This window comes from Dermacentor variabilis, unplaced genomic scaffold (genome assembly GCF_050947875.1).
Source record: "Dermacentor variabilis isolate Ectoservices unplaced genomic scaffold, ASM5094787v1 scaffold_12, whole genome shotgun sequence".
Lineage (NCBI taxonomy): Eukaryota > Metazoa > Arthropoda > Arachnida > Ixodida > Ixodidae > Dermacentor > Dermacentor variabilis.
In genome coordinates this window covers 35144256-35167084 of record NW_027460280.1, presented here as the reverse complement: position 1 = coordinate 35167084, position 22829 = coordinate 35144256, and the positions used below count along the sequence as shown (strand labels likewise).

Genomic DNA, 22829 nt, shown 5'->3' with positions numbered 1-22829 from the left:
TGTTGTGTCAGTCGCCTCCTCCTTCAGTTCCTGAGCCGCGAGAAACGTTGTCGCGAACACGCATTCAGGCAGAGACGGGTGCACGTAAAGAACAGCAGCACAGGAAGCGCCTGTCTGCATTTCTTCTTGTGCGCCGTCACTTTTGGCGCTTCATCTATTGCAAGCAGCACCAGCAATGTCAAAAGTTCGCTTGAAAAGAGTTGCCTTACTTGTGCCGGTTCCCAATGTCAGGTGCTTCAGCGCAGACTGACGCGAGCTGTCGTAAACCGAAGTGCGAAAAGGACATGCATTTTGGCGTGTGTTCCACTACAGATTGCGTCTTTATGTCTGGTGCTCTCCCTTCGCTCTCGAGTGGGTGACCCGAAAGCGTTATCCAGTGACTAGAACGACATGAACAGGCTAGCGCGGGCGCCGACCAGACCGTGCGATGACGGCGCATGCGCACTGACATCTCGGAAAGCAGGAGCGGGACGTCAAAGGGCCACACGCATGAGCCTGGGAATAAAAGCTTACTGTGCGAACACTGGTTCGCGTGCGGTCTCTTCTTTAACGTGTCTAGCTTTCGATTTTATCTTCTTTCAAAAGAATATTGGAATGCTAAGGGGGAGCCAAAATCACCACCGCCACAACGAAGCACAATTATGCGCGCATTTAGTTCAGGTTGCGTCGTGCCCCGAAGCCAAGCTTTCTGCGAGTGCTTTTAACGAAACAGACATTTTACGCGCAGAACTCCCTGCAGTGATCACAAGCGCTCACAACAGTCAGAACTTGACTGCGGGCACTACAAAACAACGGAACTGTGCCGCAGCGTGATGCTTCTGAGCATGCTTAAAGTATTTAGTATTATGAATCAATGTAACAGTGATAAGTGCCTAAGGCAACGCGCTCCATTGCTAAGTCGATTAAAGACGGACCGGAAAAACAGTAGTTTTGATCACTTGTCATTCACTTCCTTCCTAAACGAACCAACAACCATGTGTTTGAGACAACGCGCGCTCTTTTCGCGCCATGTTTACGCGCAAATGTGCGCACGGTGTAAGACTGCAGGAATGGTCACTACCATCGTGTTAGATCGCTCCTGGCTGTTACACTTAACGACGAGCATGGGGGCGCGGGCTTGTGTTTCCCACTGCCAGCCTGGAACCAAGCCAATAACCAACAAAAGTGCTCACGTGTGTGCATGCGTGCAGTAATGTGAACTCTATTAGTAAGACGAAATTGGATACATATATCGTGTATACATATGTATATAACACCAGCTTGCCTGCCATGACTGGGAGAACACACATGACGCGAAGTATATGTACATATATGTATATATCAGACAAGTTGCTCAAGGAAATAAGGCACTTTCAGACACCAAGAAAAATGACGCGCGCATTGCACCACTCACACTCGCAGAAAGCGCACCACACGCCGGACAGGCAAAGAAACACAACTTTTGAAACACTGTTCACATTCCTGCCGGCAGTGCCCGCGGGAAGCCGCAGTCAGTTCCTTCGGCTGAGGAAAGCTGCGGGACTTCTCTGTCGGATCAACTTTGCTGACTACGGTGGCGCTGAAAATCTGGTCCAAGTCGTCTTTTGTGGGTGACGGACATAATTTATGGGCGTGATGGTCTCAACTCACAGGCTTCTGGATTTTGCCAGCCGTACCGGCACCGTGTACAGGAGCTTGCGGGTACGTAGCTTGCACGTGACGTCGCTGGGGATATTTTCCAACGCCGCTTGCAGATTACTGTCCATTTTTCAGTACGATTTCACATCATCACAGACATGAACCCGCTGCGCAGATCTCTGGTGCTTAGCGTTGCCCCTCATGTGAACGAGCCTGTACGCTAGTACAAGCCACAGTCCGTACATCGTGTTAGCTAAAGATGAGAGAGACACAACCCGCGAGATGATACACGCGCTGCCCAAAAGCGTCTACAAGTCAGCGTCGCCAGGAACTATGGTTCACCCGTTATGAGGACGAGTAGCATTTATAAAAATAGCTCCTCTCGGGCGCCTGTACAGGGCACACAGTGTGCGCAAGCTGGCCGGCGAGAACTAAACAAAAAAATTCACAGGTGCCTCCCCTGCGGACGCCGAGCCGTGAACGTACTATGCCTGGCTGTCGCAGGAACTCTGCGGCAAGCAGGTCTGCTGCGACACTTCAGTGGCGTGTAACAGAGTGCAGATGCGCGTGGACAAAGCGCGAGGTTCTGACGCTTGTGGGATCACGACGCTGTGGTGGGGAGCAAGCGCTGTTGGCACTGGATGTTCCATGCGAATTTCCAGAAAAAACAACCGGCGAAGTTTGTGAAACAAGGGCTTTGACGAACAGAGCCACCTGTTGAGGTCGTTTTACAATAAGACCGCTGCGCCAGAAGATGCAGCAGTTTTCAGACGCGAAACTTCCAGAATGTAGGACACAGGCCATTGATTTAATACGGTCCCTGCCGATGGAACTCGCCAGACTACAACAAACATTAGTAGGCCCGGGCAGATTTAAAGCGAACATCGGCGCACTGACAAAAGAAAAAAAACAAGCTGCTTCTACACAACCATGCTCCAACCTTCAACTCGTTACTGTCTTCCACGGAAACCGAAATTTGCGAGGCTCTGCTAAAGAACAAACCTAAAAATTTGCTAGATCTTCTAGTTCGGTACCTCGCATTAATTTACTAACAGATGCCAACAGTAGTATTGGCAGTCGTACGGGCTAATATACACACGGGCGCTGACCCGCCTGACAAGGTGTTCCAACTTCTGCTCATTTTAGCTTCGTAAAGTAATGCATAGGTTGCAATGAAAGCACTCACACTAGCAGCAGCCCAGCAGCGCGCTGTCTGTGCCCTCTCGCGACGCCGGCAACACTGCGATCTCTCGAGTAAAACTTGAAGCGCGCGAGGAAGACGAAGACAACAATCGAAAACACACAGAGCATGACGAGCGCTGTTGTATGTGTTTTCGATTGTGGTCTTCGCCTGCTTTGTGCTGCTTCAAGTTTTACTCAAGATGAACCAACTCGCCTAAATCAAGCTGTTGCGATATCTCAAGCGTGGAATGGGCTTATCACGCATTTTCCCACTGCAGATAACGAACATTTTGCGAAGCCCGCAGCGTTTCACGATGTTGGCGTAATCCGCCTGGTCGAAGTGCATCGTTCCTTCTCACACAGTGGTTAATTCTTGCCCTGTCCTCATAGCGGCGCGCATGTTTATTGCGAACTAGAGTTACTGCATATACTACCATTGGTAGCGTATACAATAACTCTATTGCGAACAGCTAGTGGAGGGAGAAGGGATAAAAGAACACGTTACAAAGGCGTGAGAGAGGACGGGAGCGGAGGAAGAGAGAATTGCGGTAGAAAGGCCGGAGCTCGAAGTGTAGCTGAAGTGAAGTGAAGCCAGAAATGCCTTGCAAGAGAGGCGAGCCAGCGCTCCTGTCTTTCTCCGTGGGCAATACTGTAGTGGCCACGCTATTGCGCGTTGCAGGATCCCAGTGTAGCAGTGGCAGCACATATTACTCGAAGAAGAATAGAAATAAGTTATCACTTCTACTTTGCAAGCAGTGACGTTGCAGAAGTTTCGTGCTGAGCGCTAATCTTCCATAGGTTTGACTTGCCAATGACCGACGATTTGTGCCAGACATCCAGTGACAACAGCGCCTGCTGGCGTTTACACGTTCGAAATCTCCTACCGGAGAAGGTGGGGTTTTGTCAAAGCAAGACGCTACAGAGCCATTAACAGAAAACCCAATGACACCTCTTGGGCAGTCTTGATTAATGGAAGACATCCCTCACGCCGAGCATTAGGTCGCACGACGTATGCCTGCGTTTCTTTATGTATGTATGTATGTATGTATGTATGTATGTATGTATGTATGTATGTATGTATGTATGTATGTATGTATGTATGTATGTATGTATGTGTATGTATGTATGTATGTATGTATGTATGTATGTATGTATGTATGTATGTATGTATGTATGTATGTATGTATGTATGTACGTATGTATGTATGTATGTATGTATGTATGTATGTATGTATGTATGTATGTATGTATGTATAACTTGCGCACGCACTATCAGGGTAGAATGAAACGCAGGCAAAGCTCTAGTCATCGTTCTGATGCCAAGTGCTGCATCCATAGCGTTTTTAAAACATGTTGCAAAGTGACATTTCGCGACCAACTTCAGTGTGATAACCGAATCGGCTCTCTGGAGTTTCGTTCTCTCCTGACGTCTTGTGCGCGCGCGCGCGCGCGTGTACGGATGTCTGCACGTGTGCAAGTTCAGGAACCCGCTCAAGTACCAATAACGGCCCGATAAGTTCATCGTCTGCGCACCATGTGGATTGCGTTGGGCGACGCAGTCTACGCAGGCGCCATTATGTAGCGGCAAATTCTGCAGTGTTCTCGAGATCTTGCGTGCAAGAGCTAGTTCCCAGTCTTTCCCCCTGGCGTTTCCAAGCGGCAGTCCTGGCCAGGTGACAGCGTGCCGCGGTGGGAACGTGCGCAGTCGCACTGCTAACGAATGATCAAGACATTTGTTGCCGTATAGTGCTGTCCAAGTGCGATTAGCAGGCATTGGATCGCAGCAGGACATTCTTCGCCGAGGATGCATCAGCCGCCAGATTCAGAGTCAGTTGTCTGCAAGCGATAAAGCAGGGTGGGATATGCAGGTGACAGAAATATACAAAAATTAATAAAATGCTTCCCTGAAATGAAGAAAACAAAAGCAAGAATGCAAGTCTAGGGTTTGGTGCGCCAGAAATGTATTCTGTAATTGCTTAATTTCCGTTTAGTTCTTGAAATATGGGCACTATGTTCTACGCTGCTATTTAAAACCACATTAATAATCCGCATGCAGCACAGTGATTGTGAAGACAGTATGTAAATTCTTACGTTTATGTCGCAGTACCTGTTGCATACGTTAGGCTGCGTTCGCATATACACTATAAACAGGATGTAAATGTCAAACAGTGATGTGTCCTTTACAGTTCAACAAATGTGGATTGCATTGCGCTAAAGCTTCGTTCCAGCAAAATCGTTTTGCCTCGAGGTTCCCTGTACTTCCACGGTACTGTTACTGTGCCAGCGGAATTCACTTGTTGACAGAAACAGTGCTTACAAATGAAGCTTTTCGTAATGCTAACGACCTTGTATAATCCAGCATTCGGCTGCACAGCTGTTACCACTTTTGAAAACTTTGAAAGCACAACAGTCACGTCGAAAACAGCAATTTTCGATGTTCCTGTTATGTAACGCAGGATTCCGCGATGTATGCGCAATCCTGCGACGTATACACTAGATTGGGCTTGCAAAATAATCAATAGAGCAAACTATCAAGTCGGTTAGGAGCCCGTCTCATGCGTTTCACTTTTCCAAATTTTGGAATTCAACGGATGGAAATCTAATAGAAAAAAAAATCTGGAGGGCAAACAAAACATGACAGATTGCGTGGCTTGCTGGTGGTGGTGAAACAGTATCTAGTTTTCTTTCTTTTGTCTTCTTCTTTTTTCTAAGTACTTCGGCGCAAGTGCGTTAACGGCGAAGTCAGACGCTCATGGGAACGCATTCGACACCAAATACTTAAGGGAAGACACTTCCGAATATGCGAAGTAAAGCTTCTGCAGCTGGGAATGCAACTGCGTTTTCCAGCGCCTTTGCATTGCCTGCGCTGGGAAGCTTCTCATTCCGTGCTTGCTGCTAAAGCTAAATGCCAGAAAGCGGTCAGCCCACTGTAACATCTCTGAGCTGGTCTCGCCGGAAAACAGACACCGTCTTCTATTTTGTCTACTTCGCTTTACGCATGTCATATATACGACTACATCAAACATAAAGAGTAGAAATTTGACAACGTATAAAACTAGCAGATGCCATAGGCGTGTTGCGCTGCCCAGGCGGCGCTGTTAAAAAGCAGGTCAACAGCGGCCTCCATGCAGCGTTTATCGGTTTCGTGTAGCACAAAAGCAAAGCCTCCGCTAAGGAATGCACGGCGCCGCAGTATATTTGATCATCTGAGCTACACCTCGGTGGGAATTTCGGAGACCTTCTTGCGCTTAAGGCTTTCTTCCGTGCAGCGTACGCCATGAGAGGAGGAAAATGCAGTGCCGAATACGTAAGCGGTGCGCGAGAAGCAGATGCAGCTTTTCTACGCTGCCACTTTCTCGTACAGCTCCTGTCAGACGACGTAAATCTGCAATAAACTGTCGAAATACGTACAGTATAGTGAACACAAAGTTACGATACTTTGCATTTGGGTCCTGCGAGTCAGTCCTATTCAGAATGTTGGTACTGCGTTATGCCAGACCGCTAGCCTGGGGCAATGGTTTCTTGAACACGCACTGCCAGTCTGTGTTATTCACACCGCATATATCTCGCCCACCGGACACACAATTTACGTATTCCAAGAATGTATCACATGGAAACCGTGTACATCAACCAGTGTATTAAAATACGTGCACGCTGGTGAGAGAAACTTTAATAATAGGGGAACGGGTAGGCCGAGAAAAAGGTTTGGCATGCTACTACAGTGAAGAGAGATCAAAGGACGAGAAAAAACAAATTGCAAGCGCATCCACTCGCACAAAAAAATTCGGCAAGGGGCAGCAGTGAGCACCGTGAAATGAACAAAGGGGGAAGTGGAGCTTTATGGCACCGTTAATGCATAAAATGTTAGTCATCTCTGTACTTTTGGCTCCACCACAGAGATGACTAGCATTTGTTGCATTTACAAGGGTAATAGGTATCAACCGAGCTGCCTTGTATGATCCTGTACTTCCCTCGAACTCGAACATCGCGACATGCCACGTCAGTCGCGTCAGCGTGCTGCTCTTTAACTGGTGGCGTCTTGGCAATAAAAGCGGAAGAACCAGACAAATTATTACCAGCTAGAACGAGAGTGACTCGTTTGCTCCTGGAAGGGGCGGCCACAGTATCGTTTCACAAAGCAATAGTTAGCGGTGTCAGATGTAGGGATCAATGTGGCTTATTACTCTGAAGTTCTGAACAAAATAAAAGAGCAATTTTGGAGGTGCTTACTGAGTCAGACATTACTCATAATATATATTATCACTTTTCATATAAGAAAAAGCGCGCAGTCTTATTTCCCTGTATGTTGTAATGTACTCTTAATCATAAGCCCGGGGTTCTTCCATCTCTAATTTCTACCGCCCTGTTGTTGCACCACAGTATTTAAGTTTGTTGGTAACGCGCTTAGGATGCCATTTTGGAGGGCTCCTAGAAAAGCTTTTGCTTACGTTAGACATACGAAATCTTATAGGCGCATTTTTGTCACATCACATGACGAAACGCAGCCGCTATGCCTCGAGGGCATCGCGGTGTCATCAGCGAAAGCACCGACGTAACCCAAAAGTTGACGGCGGTCTTACCAAATGCAGGCTCTTCCGTAAATTACCCTTGTAGGGGCCACTGATACGCTCCGTCGATATTCGAGCTCTGGCGTGCAAAATTTTTCACTGGAAGACAGAAGGAGAAAAGAGAAAAGCGGGTGAAGGCAAATGCACGGCGACAGCCGACTAGCTGAAACGCCACACGTGTTTCAAAGCAAGCGCCACACCCCACGGACATCGCCTGGCGTATATGCCCCTTGATGACGGTTGCAAATTCGCGCTGACTGTGCGGCGATGAATGCCACAGTGAGATAGCCCGTGTCAAAGGCAACATTAAAAAAAAAATATGGCTGTTCGCAAGAGCAGACATCGCAAGTGCGTACATACCGGAACTTCTAACTGTCAACGAGAATTGCACGCTTTCTATATGAATCGAGTGACACCCAGCGAATAGCGCAGTAGCGTTTTTGTCTCTAATAGATATATCCTTACAAAACGATATTTATAATTTGATAAATAGACGCTATTGCAGCTACGCAAACTACAGCAGTGTAGCTGCTATATTGTTCGGTCCAACGAACTCAATGCTGAACCCCTAACCAAATATAATAACCTAACGAAAGCATAATAAACTGGCAGAAACAGTGAAATGAGTAACGCCTATTAGCGGATGAGGTCTATATTATCAAGTTTAATGAGATCGTTATTCGAGGCAAACTCAAGGAGGACTGGCTATTAGGCTATTGGTCTTGCGTAGTTAAACTATGGTAAATTAAGGCAAATTCATAACGTACACGAAGAAATTTGTGTCCGTTATGAATTTGCGATAAGTTACGATAGTTATTATCACACGAAATCATTTTTTATACTGCCAACGAGTACGTGCTCCGGATTATCGGGCGTCCAATTTAGCGGTTTCTCTTAATTTCGCAGATAAAAACAGGTGATGTGCTTCAGGTGATGCAATTCTACAGAGGTGTGCGCTATAGCAGGGCCAACAGCGATGCATGCAATATAGCGACGTGCGTGGGCCGACGGTGGCGTGCCATCAGACGCGTCAAAAGGTTCGAGTGAAACATCGGCTCAGAGGCACCTGGGAGATAAAGGCCTGCGTGCTTCGAGCCGTGAGGTCACGCGGGAAGGAGCAGTGGCCGTATATACGTTTTCGTGGAGGACACGGGTGACGCTTGGGACTGTCATTTCTCCACACCACGCTTCGCAACAGGAGAACAGGAGCGTCGGCCTTCCTTGTCCGCGTCCCATGTCATGGCGCAGGCTGCGCCTCTTGCCTAAACTCTCCGAGAAACCCTCCGACAGGCGCCCGCTGAATGGAAGCGTCGCGGTGGGATCGGCGGCGCACAGCGGGCGAGCCCTTGTCTGGAACGCCGGCTGTCATTGCTTATATCGCGCGTGTACACCCCCCCCCCCCCCCCCCCCCCCCGCCGCCGCGGTGGCTAAGCTGCGTTGGCGTTGCGCTGCTAAGCCCGAGGGCGCGGGATCGAATCCCGGACGCATTTCGCTATGCGGGTGAAATGACAAAAAGAAGACCTGTTCGCCGTGCACTAGGTGCACGTTAAAGAGTCCCAGGTGGTCTAAATTAATCCGGAGTCTCCCACTACGGCGTGCCTAATAATAATATTGTGGTTTTGGCACGTAAAACCACATAATTTGTTTTTTGTTCCTTATCGGCTGACACGAGCCGTAGCCTTCGCTCCGCTGCAGAACGTTGGTGAGACATCGGGGGCTTTGAGCTCCTCCGAAGGTCGATCAAATCGACGAGGCGGCCTTTGCGGAGAAGACTTCGGCTGCATGATTAATGAGCGAAGAGAAGGCTAATTTGTACGTTGTATACAGTGCATTAGTTTTATTTAGAACTTTAAAAATAATGCCTGCGAAATTTATTCGAATCCCGTCACTATACAAATTAATTATCTGCCCAGACGGCCATCATTTTCAGGAAAAACCAAAGCAATTTAGCTGCTAATTAAACGAACTACATTAATTATCTTTTTCCTCTGCGCAGCTCCCGATGCAACGTAAAGCCACTTAAGCAGCAGGAGCGAGACGGACTGCTTTATCGCCAGTATGGCGAAGCTTTGTTTTGCGCCGCCCCGCTACGTCACAGGGGGTTTCACCACGAGCTGCGCTTCGCTGTTCCGCGTGAGTAATCAAATAAATTGAACCCATAATTTCACGAGTTATTTTGATCTACATGATCGTTTTGAAATGTAGAAAGACGAAACTATGTTTTTATAATGATTGCATTCAAATTTCCCACATAGACCTGTGCCGTAAATTTTATTATTAAAAAGTTAATTAATGTTTAATTTCTGAAACAATCGATTTGGTTTTTCTTCTAAACGACGACCTCCTGGGCAGATAATTTATCCGTAGTGACGTAATTCAGGTAAATTTCGTAGGCTTCTTAAAGAAAGAGTATTCGATGTAAATAAAAAAAAAATGCACACATTGTTTAGTGGACCAATCTCTTGTTAGCAGAATTTCACACAAAGAAGTTTGCCTTGGATGACGATCGTTTTCAAATTCGTAAACAAACATGACATATAGTGTCCATATTTAAAAAAAAAATGTGAATAATTTTTTATAATTAGTGATATACTTTGGGGTTCATGGCTGCCAATTGTGCAAGCTTGGCGAAATAATAGTGCTGCATTAATATATCTTGCGTAGCTGATATATAGTTATTCCTTACAAAAGTCTTGGTGCCTTAATTCTGAATGGTCGACGTAGAATAAAAGTAGGACTTCGGCTATGCGAGATTGCGTTTGTTGTTGACGGCGCATTTTAAAAACCACTTCTAATATTGGGTACTGCATACCATGTCTGGCTCTTGCTGTTGCCATTTAAACGTTCGAGGTTAACAGTACGACTACAGCGAACAGTATACTATATATAATATCGGCGGGTCAACAGTTCACAAGCGCTTATAGTATTTGGCCTGCCGGCATACGGAGATAATAAGCCAACTTGAATAGCTCCTGCCGGGTTCTATTAGGAATGCTCACAAAAGACCATTACGCTTATTGTCAATGATGATGATGATGATGATGACCACGTTAAGGCGCTGCTAGTTCATACCAGCTGCATCGACAGCGGATTTGTTTTCTCCTCGACAAAGTGCTGCAAGCGCTAAATCCTGGTGGCACTGACGCATGCATTATGAATAAGATGACAAAAAAGGCTATTCAAACGTAAGGGCGTCATACCATTATACTGGTACAGATTGTGGTCTCTGTCACACTCAGTCTCAGACAACTCCTCTGGTTCACCTAAGTCATCGTAAGGGACTTTTCGGCAAGTGCCTTCTTTAAACCGCGAGGAGAGCTTGCCACTGGAATAGAAGAATTGACAGAGGGAAAACCGGGGCTTTACTGGCAGCCTCTGGTGTCATCCATCCATATTGCATGGACGGCTCTGCACACTCGAGTCATGAACTCAAGCGGTGCCTCAATGGGTAATTTTGGAGCGCGTAGCACTGGCCACGACGTGCTTACCTCGTGTACGTCTCCTCCCTGTACTGGACCGGAGATGTGGCATCTGGACAAAAGGAAGCCGGCGTGTGCAATCAGAGTCATGCTTGTGCGGGCGCACGCAAGCGAAAACACAGGAATGAAAGCTCACGGACCAAAATTTAAGGTTCCTATAGCGTGTACTGCGGTAAATTTTCGGCATGAAGTTTAATTTAATCGAATTCTGGGATTTTACGAGCCAAAACCACGATTTGATTATGAGGCACGCCGTAGTGGGGGACTCCCGATTAATTTTGATCATCAGGGGATATTTAACTTGTCCAAAATGCACGGAAAACACGGGCGATTTTTGCATTCCGCCCCTATCTGTGCGTTGTGCTAGACACAAAGCACGGCTCCCGGTGTCCAAAAAGACGGAGAAAGAAGAAGAACACACATTTCTTTTTCTTACAAACGCGGCCGTGGACCTTTCTGAATATAGCTTAAAAAAATATAATGAGAAGGGAGCTGAAACATCGCTACTGCTGCTTTGCTCTTGAAATGAACAAAAAGATATAAAGCTCGGAGTTAGAACTCGCGTTTGCGCTTGGTTAGGACTGCTCTACGCTGTACGTTACTAGGCTTGTCGCTCAGTTAATAAACAGAAAAAAGAAGAAAAAGAAAAAAGAAAAGGTCGAGAGTTTTGCGCACCACAGTGTTCAAGTGACCGCGTCACCTTTGTATGGAGGACTGTGACTGCAGTACACCGTAAGGCAATAATACATCACTGAATTTTCGCCGCAGTAAACATTTGCCATCTAGTTTTAACAATCGTTTGCTGATATGTAAAATTGCGTCATGAGCCTCAGCAGTGACGTGCTTAGAAAACGTGGCTGTACCGTGCTTCAGGAAAGTTCATAAACAAATAGTGGAAAGCAAAGGACATTTACAAACACGAGCGCTCATAAATCGTAAATTTTAGTTGCAGTTCATATGCAAAGGCTTCGCATGGCAGAAGCGGTTGAACAGCTTGTTTTTTTTTTTTTACTTCACGTGCGCATTGCATATTTCTTGCCAAATGACTTCGGAGCCTGACGGTGTCGTTGACGCAAGCTGTATAAAAATGCGTGTCCCATGGCATGCCAGAGGAAAACGTCGAAAGTTTCGCAACTTAGACAGATTGAGTGGGTCTGGCCCTGGAGTTTCCTACGCCCCCATCTGTCAGCTGCATTGCACGCGAGATGTTTTTCGGTTTCTTATTCACGCCCACTGTCCGTGGCACACGCACTTGTCACTTCCAGTATCCAGCAAGAGAGCGTCGAGCGTGTAAAAGCTGCGACGATATTAAACGCTATACACTGGCGCAAGTGCAGGGGCACAGCTCGTGGCCAAGGGTCAGATGGAGCAACGTTTAATAAGCCCTTTCCCGTTTTATGACAGGCCAAGCTCCATCGGTGGTGCCTCTGCTGCAAGTGAAGCTGAAGAGCATGCATGCAGAGTACTACATTCTTCTTTCTAATCGGCCGTAACGCGATGTGCGCCGCTTTGGTCCTGTCAGGACCTCGACATCTCCCTACCAGCGTGCCGGCCACATTGAAGTTCACGAGAGAGACAAATAAAGAGCAGGCACAGCCGGGCTGACAGCGGATGCCGAGAGCAGATGGCCTGAATGCACGCCACGTGTTGAACTGCCTTGCAAGCAGCTCCTTTGATATATATGTTCTGCTCGCTTGGCATCATCTAGCACTTTCAAGAGCGGCCGTTAGAGAAGTAAAGTTCGATCCGAATTCAGCTTCGAATTAGCGTGGCTAACGCACTGCGTGCACTCTTCACACGTAAAATATAAAACGGGACTCTTGCTGCATTGGATGATAGTCAGTAGCTTTGAAGTGGTCATTTGTAACCTTTTGAGTATGACGGGTGTTTTTAAGATTGAAGCAGCTGTTGACGTATACCAGCCGTGGTTGCTCAGTGGCTGTGGTGTTGGGCTGCTGAGCACGATCGCGGGATCGAATCTCGGCCACGGCGGCCGCATTTCCGTGGGAGTGAGAACACCCGTGTACTTAAATTTAGGTGCACGTTAAAGAATCCCAGGTGGTCGAAACCTACGGAGTCCTCCACTATACGGCGTGCCTCCTAATCAGAAAGTAGCTTTGCACGTAAAACGCCGTAAATTTTTTCTGTTGACGTAGTACATGAACTGGCAGCATGCTATAGAGAAAGTAACGTGGCCTACGTTACTATCTTGTATTTTTATGTCGCAAATCTATTCTGCAGCCAGCTAGTAACGCACCGGAGATGAAAGTCATCACCTGCCGTAATTGTAAGGGTTTAACTTCTCAATGTCAGAAAGCGACAATTATCGCCAAAAAGAAACAGGTACAGTGACGTTTCACTTCGCGAACGCGGGTGACGCGCGAGCGTATGGGTTCTATAGCGCACACGAAGCTATCGGCCCCTCGGTGCGCCTAGGCGCCTACGCTGTCCGCATCCCACAACGCTTTGGAGGTCGGGCTCGCGCGGCCGCACAATACAAGGCCGCTGACACCACGTGCGGTCGACGCTCGCCTGATATTACTGAAAATTGCAAAGGTGTACGTAGATTTATATGCACGTTCAAAAACCTCAGGTGGTCAAAATGAATCCGGAGTCCTCCACTATACTGCGTGCCTCATAATTAGATCTTGGTAGTGAAACCTCAGAATTTAAATACGTTTTACGGGAAGGCTTTGGATAACTTACGGTCATCCGAAGTTCTTTGACGTGAACCTTAACCTCTGTACATAAACGTTCTTTCAGCCCAAGATTAAACAAAAAAAAAGAAAAACCCCGCCGCGGCGTTGATTCGCCCACATGGTCTTGTCCTGAGCAGCAACACGCAACAGTCACTGACTCACCGTGGCGAGCGGTATCCTTTAATGGTGCATATGAATGCGCCAAGAGTTGCAGCTATTATAAATGACGATTCGTCCTATCGCTCGTTCCTGGGGGCCTCATATTTCTGTGCACGCCCGCTCTTGAATTTTTCTCCTCTTTGGAATTCAGAGGATGAAGATGCGCGTCCGCTCGGGCCAACACGGCGTTGGCTGCGCAATGAAGCGGCAGCGAATATTGAAGTGCACTCGCTTCGCGTGCTCACCGAGACACACACACTGTCAACCTTCTTTCGGTCAAGCATGCACCACGTACTAAGTCAAACGTAACTAATGGGATTAGTACAAGTACTGTGTTTAGTATCTGATAACTAAGCCTTCAGCGAGTTAAATTATGGCAGCCCTGGCCAGTGCTTGTCTTATCTCCTCTTCTCACATCCTGTCCCGGATTCCATTTTTTGCCACGAATGTTCTTAAGAACCGTCCTAGCATGCGAACGAAGCCAGGCACAGGTTGCCACCACTGATTCGTCCAAATACCTTCAAAGTCCTCTTCTGTTCCTCCGGTAAGTGAGGGGTGTCTTGAGCTGGTCCACAGCTGAGCATATTGCTCATTTGAAGCGTCCGTACCGTTTTGCTGAAACGAGAGGCAAAACGTACAATTAGAAACACCTCACCGAAGGTGCTCTGCGGCATCTCTGTTTCCAATGTTCTTGGTCAGGCTGAACAGAAGTGCTTATTTGAATGTGATATGTCACGTTTAGCACGTTTGAAATATGACACATTTCCGAAAGTGGAGAGCAAAACACTTACTTTGGCGTATCAGCGGGAAATTCTGGACATAGACAACAAGCGTCCCAAGTGGCTGAGAGCCGGAATCAGGCCTCGGATGGCACAAAATGTAATGTGGTTGAAGAACCTAGACGCACATTACGCATGTCGCACTGTTTTCTGTGGCCGAAGTTATTCCGCAACACATACGAGCTTTGAACATCGGGCGCCTATAAAAATTCGCAAAATTCGATCAGAGAAAGAAGATAGGCGAACAAATTACAGCATCAATTTGAATGCAGACAACTAACTTGTACCAAACCTTGAAAGCTGGAATACGTATTTGCCACTAAGTGGATACGCATAAGAATTAATACACACGACCCAAATCTCAAGAGAAAAATGGCGTGGTGCACTTGCCCGCACACTGAAAGGCCTGCATTCGTGAACCATGCTTCGGTGAGATAATGATTGCCAGGAGAAGCAAGAATCAGACCACACGTGGGTTAATGGAAGAGTACTAAAGAAAGAAAATATAAAATAGCTATATAAGTAATGCATCGCTTCTTATATATCAATCAGAGACGAGATAGTTAGACCGCTAGTTGCTTCAAGGGTTGTGATTAGGCTACGCATGCGTGTATTTGTATATTTATTTATTCGTGGGTCTGTACGGTAAGTAATCAGTTGTAAGTTGAGCTAGTGCTGTCGTGAGTGTGGGGGAATTCCTTTTATCCTCTTGGCGGTAATTATGTCCTTCAGCAAATACAAACTATATATAGGCCTAGTAGGAGTTCTCATACAGCTTAAGAATAGCAGATGCATGCTACGTTCACTGCCCTTTTGGGCAATGGTAACTACTTTACTCGTTCAGTGTTATTGGCTCATTAACTAAGATGCATTAATCTAATTATCGACTTAAAGCAATACCAATGCAAAAGTTGTGGAGCGCATTAAGAAGCAGACACCCGTCCAGACGCACCCAGCCGACGACAGGAGACGAGAAGCAAGCAAAGAAACGGCTGCTTCAATGAAAGGAGTTGTGCGACCACCTTTTGCATCTTTGCATATTTTGCACATTATTAAGCATCTTTCAATTTGAGCTTAGGCAGCAAAAGTGAGTTATGAAGCTTTTGTGTGGATGCTTAATAAATAAATAAATAGATAAATAAATAAATTTTCTTCAGAGAAAACATTCATGCAAAAGTACTTAATTAGATAAAAGTCGCTACATAGCGAATGAGAGTTTCCAGGGCCAACAAGGAAGGAAGGACACCAAAGACAAAGAGTGCTAAACTCCCAACGGTGTTATTTTTAAACATAAGCCGTGTATACCTCCAACAATTAGTAGCGCGACACCAAACAAGGCACCATGTAACAAAAGAAGAGTGTTCTTCTAGGAGCTGAAAATGATTGTGTGCATGTTAACAGACGGAACACTGATATAGTTTTCCAGTTTAGACAGTGCAATGGTAAGTGTGGACCCATCCCGGCCACGGCGGCCGTATTTCTATGGGGGCGAAATGCGAAAACACCCGCGTGTTTTCGCATTTAGGTGCACGTTAAAGAACCCCAGGTGGTCGAAATCTCCGGAGTCGCCCACTAATTAGAAAGTGGTTTCGGCACGTAAAACCCCATAATGTAATTGTTCTTAAAGTGCGACCCAGTTTATGCTCCATTGAAAGCACGTGCTCTCCTAGTTTATCGGTAACACATCGATTTCTCTAGCGCATATAAATTTTGACACAAGTCAGAGGTATGCTGTACACGAACACGAGAGCGGATTCAAGGATGCGTGTTTTGTTTTGTGTGTCACCTTGCTTTTTATTCATTCGTTGAACGCCTACATTTCGGTAGCAATTCACGGAGGGCCTTCCTTCGCTCTTAGCTTCTAGTTGGTTAGAATTTTTCGCAGCGCGCCCTCACGTAAAAAGACACCTTCAGCGATTTAAAGAAAAGAAGAAAAAAAAACCCATTCGGCGATTGAATCGAAAAGTGCATACCGTTCTTTGGTATCACGTATAGAACATAGAGCACAGCATTCGTTTCGATAAAGAACGAACCCAAAACAAGCATCAAAATCACCTGATTGATGATAAGGCGCTCCTGATAACAATGCGAGGCACGTATAGCGCTCCCCACATACGTTTCCCGGTAAAGATTACTGTTGCGCAATAAGCCGCGGCGACGACAGCTTGTGACGTGGGGAATGACGTCACTAGTCTTTCATATATAAAATAACCAGCCTAGAAACTGCTTTCATTGTTGTTGCAGCACTGTTATAGGTAGGCAACGTATAGTTTGGACTCCCGAGGAGCAGCGTGAATACGAAGAGCGGCAAAGGTAGAAGAAACGGCAATACGACTAGCGGCGGCGCGTTGCCAAAATTACCATTACTCCCATCACTCTAAATTACCGTTACTACAATTACTCTAAAGCAATAAAACATTGTATACCCTCGCCCCTCCGCAGTTGTAGTGGTGCTTTTCAACAGCTTCGCAGGACATCTAGTTTCGCAGGGCCGGGACGGCGAGTCAATTTTTTACTAAATGCTTGCTCTTAACGAACGCTGCGATAAATCGCGGATCCTGAGCGCAACTCCACTGCATGTTCTCTGATGAGGCGTCGTGTGAACGTCCGCACCGGCTCACGGATAGCAAGAAGCCGGCGACAGCGGTGGCACCTCCCGAAACGCCAGCGCTAGTAGGCAGGTATAATATTGCATATGTTGCGCAAAGCTGCCACTACGCGTGCTGAGAAACCTGACGCTCGCAACAGCTAGAGCGCTGTCACAAGTCGGAGCGCTTTTGCTCTTAAAGCTGCTCTTCATGCGTGGTTTATCGCTCCAGTCATCTTTCGACAGGCCTCTTGCGAGACAAAATTAGCGGACGTCGCTCCATTCTGAAGACGTGGCAACAGCAGGCGTCACACTCTTTCGGAAAAGCACACCTGCCTGTACGCACTATATACCGTTGCGCTGGACGCCACGCGTTCCGTTGGCGACATGTTCCGAGCGCGTTTACTCGGAGTCTACATTTATTTACTCTTCATTTTGCGAGTGAGCGGCGTGACTGTTTGCTTGTCTATTTAGCTCGAAAGGCTACCCAAATGTTCTCACCTTGAGCCGGTGCGGCACGTCGTAGGTGTGCTCCTTGGCCCCACGGGAGGCTCGGCGCAGCGTGCCATCCTCCTGGGCTGAGCGGCCGCCGCCCGCGTAGTACGCCATGTGGCTCGTGGCGTACGGCGACGGATAGTACAGTGACTCGCGCTGCGACTCGTACATGCCGTCTCCCTTTGTCGTCTTGCCATACGTGCTCAGGCACATGTCGTCCGGCCGTCCGGGGGAGCCACGAGCGTCTGCGCAGTGGTTTGTTTCTTTACTTTGTTTCGTTACATGGGAAGCGCTAACAGGAATCTGTGAAGCAGCACGGATTCGAAACAGGGTTATTAGTCATTTCGGAACAGGGAAAAGGCACATCAGTGAGCGTGCGAACTTGTCTCTGGTGGATGAGCCTGTTTGTGGTAGCATTCGCTATGTAATTGCATTGGCTCCATCTGACAGAAGCGAGTTAGACTGAAATGAATATGGAAGGCTGCGTATGAAGCTTCTTTCGTGTTTCTCAGTTGTTCGAATTAGCAAATCGATTAACAATACTTGCGAATACTTCTCATAAAAGGGTATTGTGCATTGTGTGCACAAGTACAACTGCACAGGGAAAAAAATACGAAGCATTAGAAAAACTGCGTTCTGCCAGTTAGCTAGAACATTACAATTGGCCGGAACTGTCCTATGGTGCACTGCCGCGGCCACATTATTGCTCTTTAAACGATACACCTGCTTGATCTCTGAAGCACACGGTTTAATGATGTTTCTAATTAACATTCATGAGGTGCCACGCTTAGCGAGTCGAGACACTCACAGTTGTCGGAGGCGGCGTCGGGTAAGGGGTCCCCGCGGCGCTTCCAGACGACCACGAACGAGGCGACAGCCGCGATGACGACGAGCACGACCGCGGCGCAGAGCACGGGCACCAGCAGCGCCGCGTCGTCCAGTCGGCTGCCGGACGAAGAGCCCCCGGCCGACGGGGGCGGCACCGTGGCGCCCTGCAGCGTCAGGGTGGCGAACTGGTAGTCGGCTTCGGTCCTGCCGGCGTCGTTGAGCGCCACGGCAAGCAGGTCGTGCCACGTGCCCGGGCTCAGGTCGCTCAGCTGCAGCGTCTGCTGCTCGGGCACGATGTGGTTCGAGACGACTATCCAGTCGCGCGTGCTCTGCGGCTTGTACTGCACTACGAAGTGGCGGATCGGGCAGCCGCCGTCCGCCCACGCCTTGAGCTGCACGCTCGCCGACGACATGTTGGCCGACACGAACGAGTCACCGGGCGGAGCCACGGGCGCTGCGAGGCGAGTGGGTTGTCAACGGGGTGTCATGGCGACTACGACGGCCTCCTTGTGGCCGAATGGCTAGATGGTACGGTAAACAGTCAACTAACGTGATAGCAAACAGAAGCTCGAGCCTCTTAATATTGCCGCATAAGACAGACAGGGCAGTGTTCGACGCGCCCAAGAAAATGGCTACTGTGTCGCAAAATATTACTGTCAAGTTTTTGAGTAAATTATAATGAGCAGAAGGTCTCGCTGCCAGTACATGTAGATCCTTTGTCAAAAGAAACGAATCCACCAGGTACATGAATGGTGCTGTGTCCTGGATGCGTCGTATCGCCCGAGAGCTATGGACTGTGAGAACGAGAGTACTCCTCTACAGCGCTTTATAGCGCTTTTGGGCAGTGTGGACTGTGGGTGTGACGGAGGCTGCCTAGGCGTCCCGGAACGAGCTGCAGTTATGCGCGCTGTGCTTTCGTTTCTTTTGACAAGGGCTGTACAAGTTTTAGAGTTCGAACTGAGAGTGCCACAACTTGCGATATTACGGGACAACCGGACACTGCGCGATAATTGCACGCGCAGACATGAGGACGAGCAAACGTTGCCTTTTTTTCCCTGGAAGCACGAGAACAGTAAAGTTATACCTTTGCCTTCGGTGGTAACTTCCACTACAGGGCTTGGCTCTCCGCGGCCGATGTCGTTGAAAGCAGTGAGGAAGAGCTGGTAGGTCGTTCCGCACAGGAGGCTGTCGAGTATCTTGTTCGTCTGGTAGCTGTGCAGCTGTTCCTCCTTCCACTCCGACGACGCGTGCTTGTAGTGGAGAATGTATCCCGTCACCACACTGTCCTTGCCTGCAGGCTCCCACCGCACGTGCACCGACGTAGACGTGGTCGCGATCACGCGCAGCGGAGGAGACCGCGGCGGATCTGCGGGAATGATCGCCACCATTCTCGCTTATTTCGTGCAGTTATCGATTTGGCGTGAAAAAGAAAACGATGGCAGGGAATGGGGCAGGAATTAAGTTTCTTTAAATACAAACTGCTCAGTTGCTGGTACACACGCGTACATGCAATATAAACGAATGGTTACGTTAAAAAAGAATGTCGCACTTGAGTGTGCAAAAACAATAGTCTCGCACAAGGTGACAGAACAGACGGGCCATGAATTATCTTTTTTTTTTAATGGTTGGTCCAAGGGTTAATACTCGCATGCAGGCCAAGCGCTATTCTTGTACAATTTTTTTTTATATGAGAAGAACTGAACCAACTCAAACATCACGATGATTTAAAAAGAATATACGCCTACCTGTCTCTTCAACGAGCACTTGGTTTGGGGGACAGCAGAATTACTGTCTATGCCGCATGGTGTTTTACGTTCCAAGGCTACCCTGGGGCTATGAGACGCCGTAGCAGAGTGCTGCTAACTTTCGCCTCCTGTATACTTTTAACAAGCAACTAAAGCTATAAGCACAGGGGTATTTTTGCATTCCACTCAGCCATAAGAATGCGCTATCGGTAGCAGAATGCCACAGCCAGCGAGCCATCGCAACTGGCACAGAAAAAAAAAATTATTGCAGGCGGGCAGTCTAGAGGCTTCACTTGCCATATTCGTAGGTCTTCACAACAATTTCATCAGCGGCAGGACCGGCTCCCTGGCCATTGAACGCTTGGACGACGATGACGTACTTGGTGTTCTTCTGGAGGCCGCCAATGACAAACTCCTCCTTGACGCCTTTGTTGTCAACCTCCACCGTCTTGTAAATGAAAGGCTCATTGGTGCCCTGAGGCTTGTAGCCCACGTAGTAGCCACTGATTTGCATGTTCTTGTGGTCGTGGTGTGGTTTCTGGAATCAATGAAAAAACAATACTAAGTGCCCGTTCTATAACTGGCACATATCACGCAACTTGCCAGTGTGAAAATTATTCTTTCATCTAACACCGTTCGTGGGCCATTTCGCACTGCATGACTGCTGCTAAATGACTGTCACAATGCGCGATAACGGCTATTATTTCTGTTTTCGACAGAAAAATTACGTGTGTCGAGCAAGCACAAGGCAAAACGGCTAAAACGCAGCTGCGCGGAGTTCCCTAAGTATTTATATACGTATGGCTTTGGAGATATGCAACAAAGCAAGATACTTCTATAGGAACGTAATGAACATCTGACGTAATAGTTCTGCTTAAACCCGCAAGGTAGAGAGAAGTAATTGTACCTTTGTAGCAATTGCTACGAATTGGTGGATGTCCGATCTTCCCTTAATTAATTAATTATTAATTAATTAATTAATTAATAATCGACATCCGTTCATAATGAACATCAAGAACATCAATGTTCAATCAATCGATGTGCACTTAACATCAATATTAAATAAACATTTTTACACTGCGGAGGTCGTCTCTGTAGAGGCATGGACTCAGGGTGTATTTTGTAACGGTTAACTCTTCGCTTATTATTTGCCGTCGTACGCTGCAGCGTCATAAGCGGTATTTTCTCATATTGGCCTGCTGCTGTGATTATTCTTAAATATTTCGACGTTTGAAAGCGTTACCTTAGCTCATTCCTCAGTTTCGTGTTGTTGGCGTCGTCCACAGACTTCCATTCTAATCTCTCGGACCTCCTCCACTCTACTCTCTCATTAATGGAAGCGCACGCGCCACTGAGACAGTAGAGTTTGGTTGAGTAACGCAAAGGTCGGTTCCCCACCAATACTGCCAGGTGGTGTTGCCCGCCGCGCATCACGGGCGGCGGAACCCACCGACTGTGCCCGCAGTACTCTGGAAGCTTTGCAGCGGCGCCGGTCACGCCTCTCCTTTTCCATCGTTAGTCAGTGGCGGCGCGGCTGTTTCCCGCAGCGTCGCGTTAACCAGATGGTGTTTAACATCACGGCGTGCGTTAAGTGGACGCTTAGAAACCGGCGAGCATACGAGCATTGGAGAGGTGCGTTCGTAGTTAAACCAGAAAGCTATAAAACATCGTTTACGCTGAAATGCCTAGGCGTAAGCAGGAACTTCGGACCCATAAGCGATTCGGCGAGCTAGAGATTGGGAGCGAAACCGCATAGCCCGCACCACAGCCTAGCAATTAAACATTTGCATTACACACTCGTAACCGTCCTGGGAGTCCTTATTTTTTTCTTTTTAAACATTCTGACACCCTCAAATCATCGCCAAAGGTCTAACTAAAACTGCCACCAAAGAACTGCGACCTGCGAGCTAAGCCTGTAGTAAACCAAGCCTCCCCGCCCCTTTCAGAACAGGACTAAAACCGTGCTGCATTTCCAATTATAGCTCTCTGGCACCCGAAAGACGACGCCACCTGTGTGCAACACGCAGGCGAATATGCGAACGAATGAACCCGACGATCGCATCTTGCTACATATACGAGTATCAAGTTGCGTGCAGTGCTATGGCCTGATCACCAGCGGCATATGAAGTAAATGGGTGAGTGAGTGAGTGAGTGAGTGAGTGAGTGAGTGAGTGAGTGAGTGAGTGAGTGAGTGAGTGAGTGAGTGAGTGAGTGAGTGAGTGAGTGAGTGAGTGAGTGAGTGAGTGAGTGAGTGAGTGAGTGAGTGAGTGGGCACGAGGGCAGTGCCGTTGGCATGGCTCTCAATCACTATGATTTCACTTCGCAGGCGCTACTTGTTTGCTGGCTTGCTTGGTTATCAACCTTAACGCACAGCATCATTGCCTCTGATGTTCAGCATTTCCAGCCGGTTTCGCCCGTTTGCACCGACTCTAACTGAAGTGCTGTCCGTACGCGTATCTACACCTTCTCTCTCCCTTCTTTCTCTTCCCCTTCTCCCATCCCCCAGTGTAGGGTAGCCAACCAGACTATTGACTGGTTAACATCCCTGCCTTTCCTGAATTCTCCTCTCTCTCTCTCTTGGATGCTTCGCCCTTCATCGACATGACTGTATCTATGCAAATCACCCCTGGCTCCCCCTTACGCTCATCGGCGACATAGCCTGCTGTGAGCTATATAAAACGCCCGCCTGTC

At 47.7% G+C, this 22829-nt stretch overlaps 1 protein-coding gene across 1 annotated transcript in view; it reads right to left on the bottom strand.

Moving 5' to 3' along the window:
* Nucleotides 1-209: 209 nt before the first annotated feature.
* Nucleotides 210-22829, bottom strand: part of LOC142566232 (cell adhesion molecule Dscam1-like) — a 706104-nt gene continuing 683484 nt past the window's right edge. The window contains exons 18-26 of the mRNA XM_075677073.1: nucleotides 20436-20676; nucleotides 19478-19759; nucleotides 18374-18847; nucleotides 17572-17810; nucleotides 14223-14319; nucleotides 10856-10898; nucleotides 10568-10692; nucleotides 7380-7466; nucleotides 210-4635 (exon numbers count right to left, since the gene is read on the bottom strand). Coding sequence (XP_075533188.1) covers nucleotides 7402-7466; nucleotides 10568-10692; nucleotides 10856-10898; nucleotides 14223-14319; nucleotides 17572-17810; nucleotides 18374-18847; nucleotides 19478-19759; nucleotides 20436-20676 — 1566 coding nt within the window. The 3' untranslated portion in view covers nucleotides 210-4635; nucleotides 7380-7401. The remainder of the gene's footprint in view (nucleotides 4636-7379; nucleotides 7467-10567; nucleotides 10693-10855; nucleotides 10899-14222; nucleotides 14320-17571; nucleotides 17811-18373; nucleotides 18848-19477; nucleotides 19760-20435; nucleotides 20677-22829) is intronic.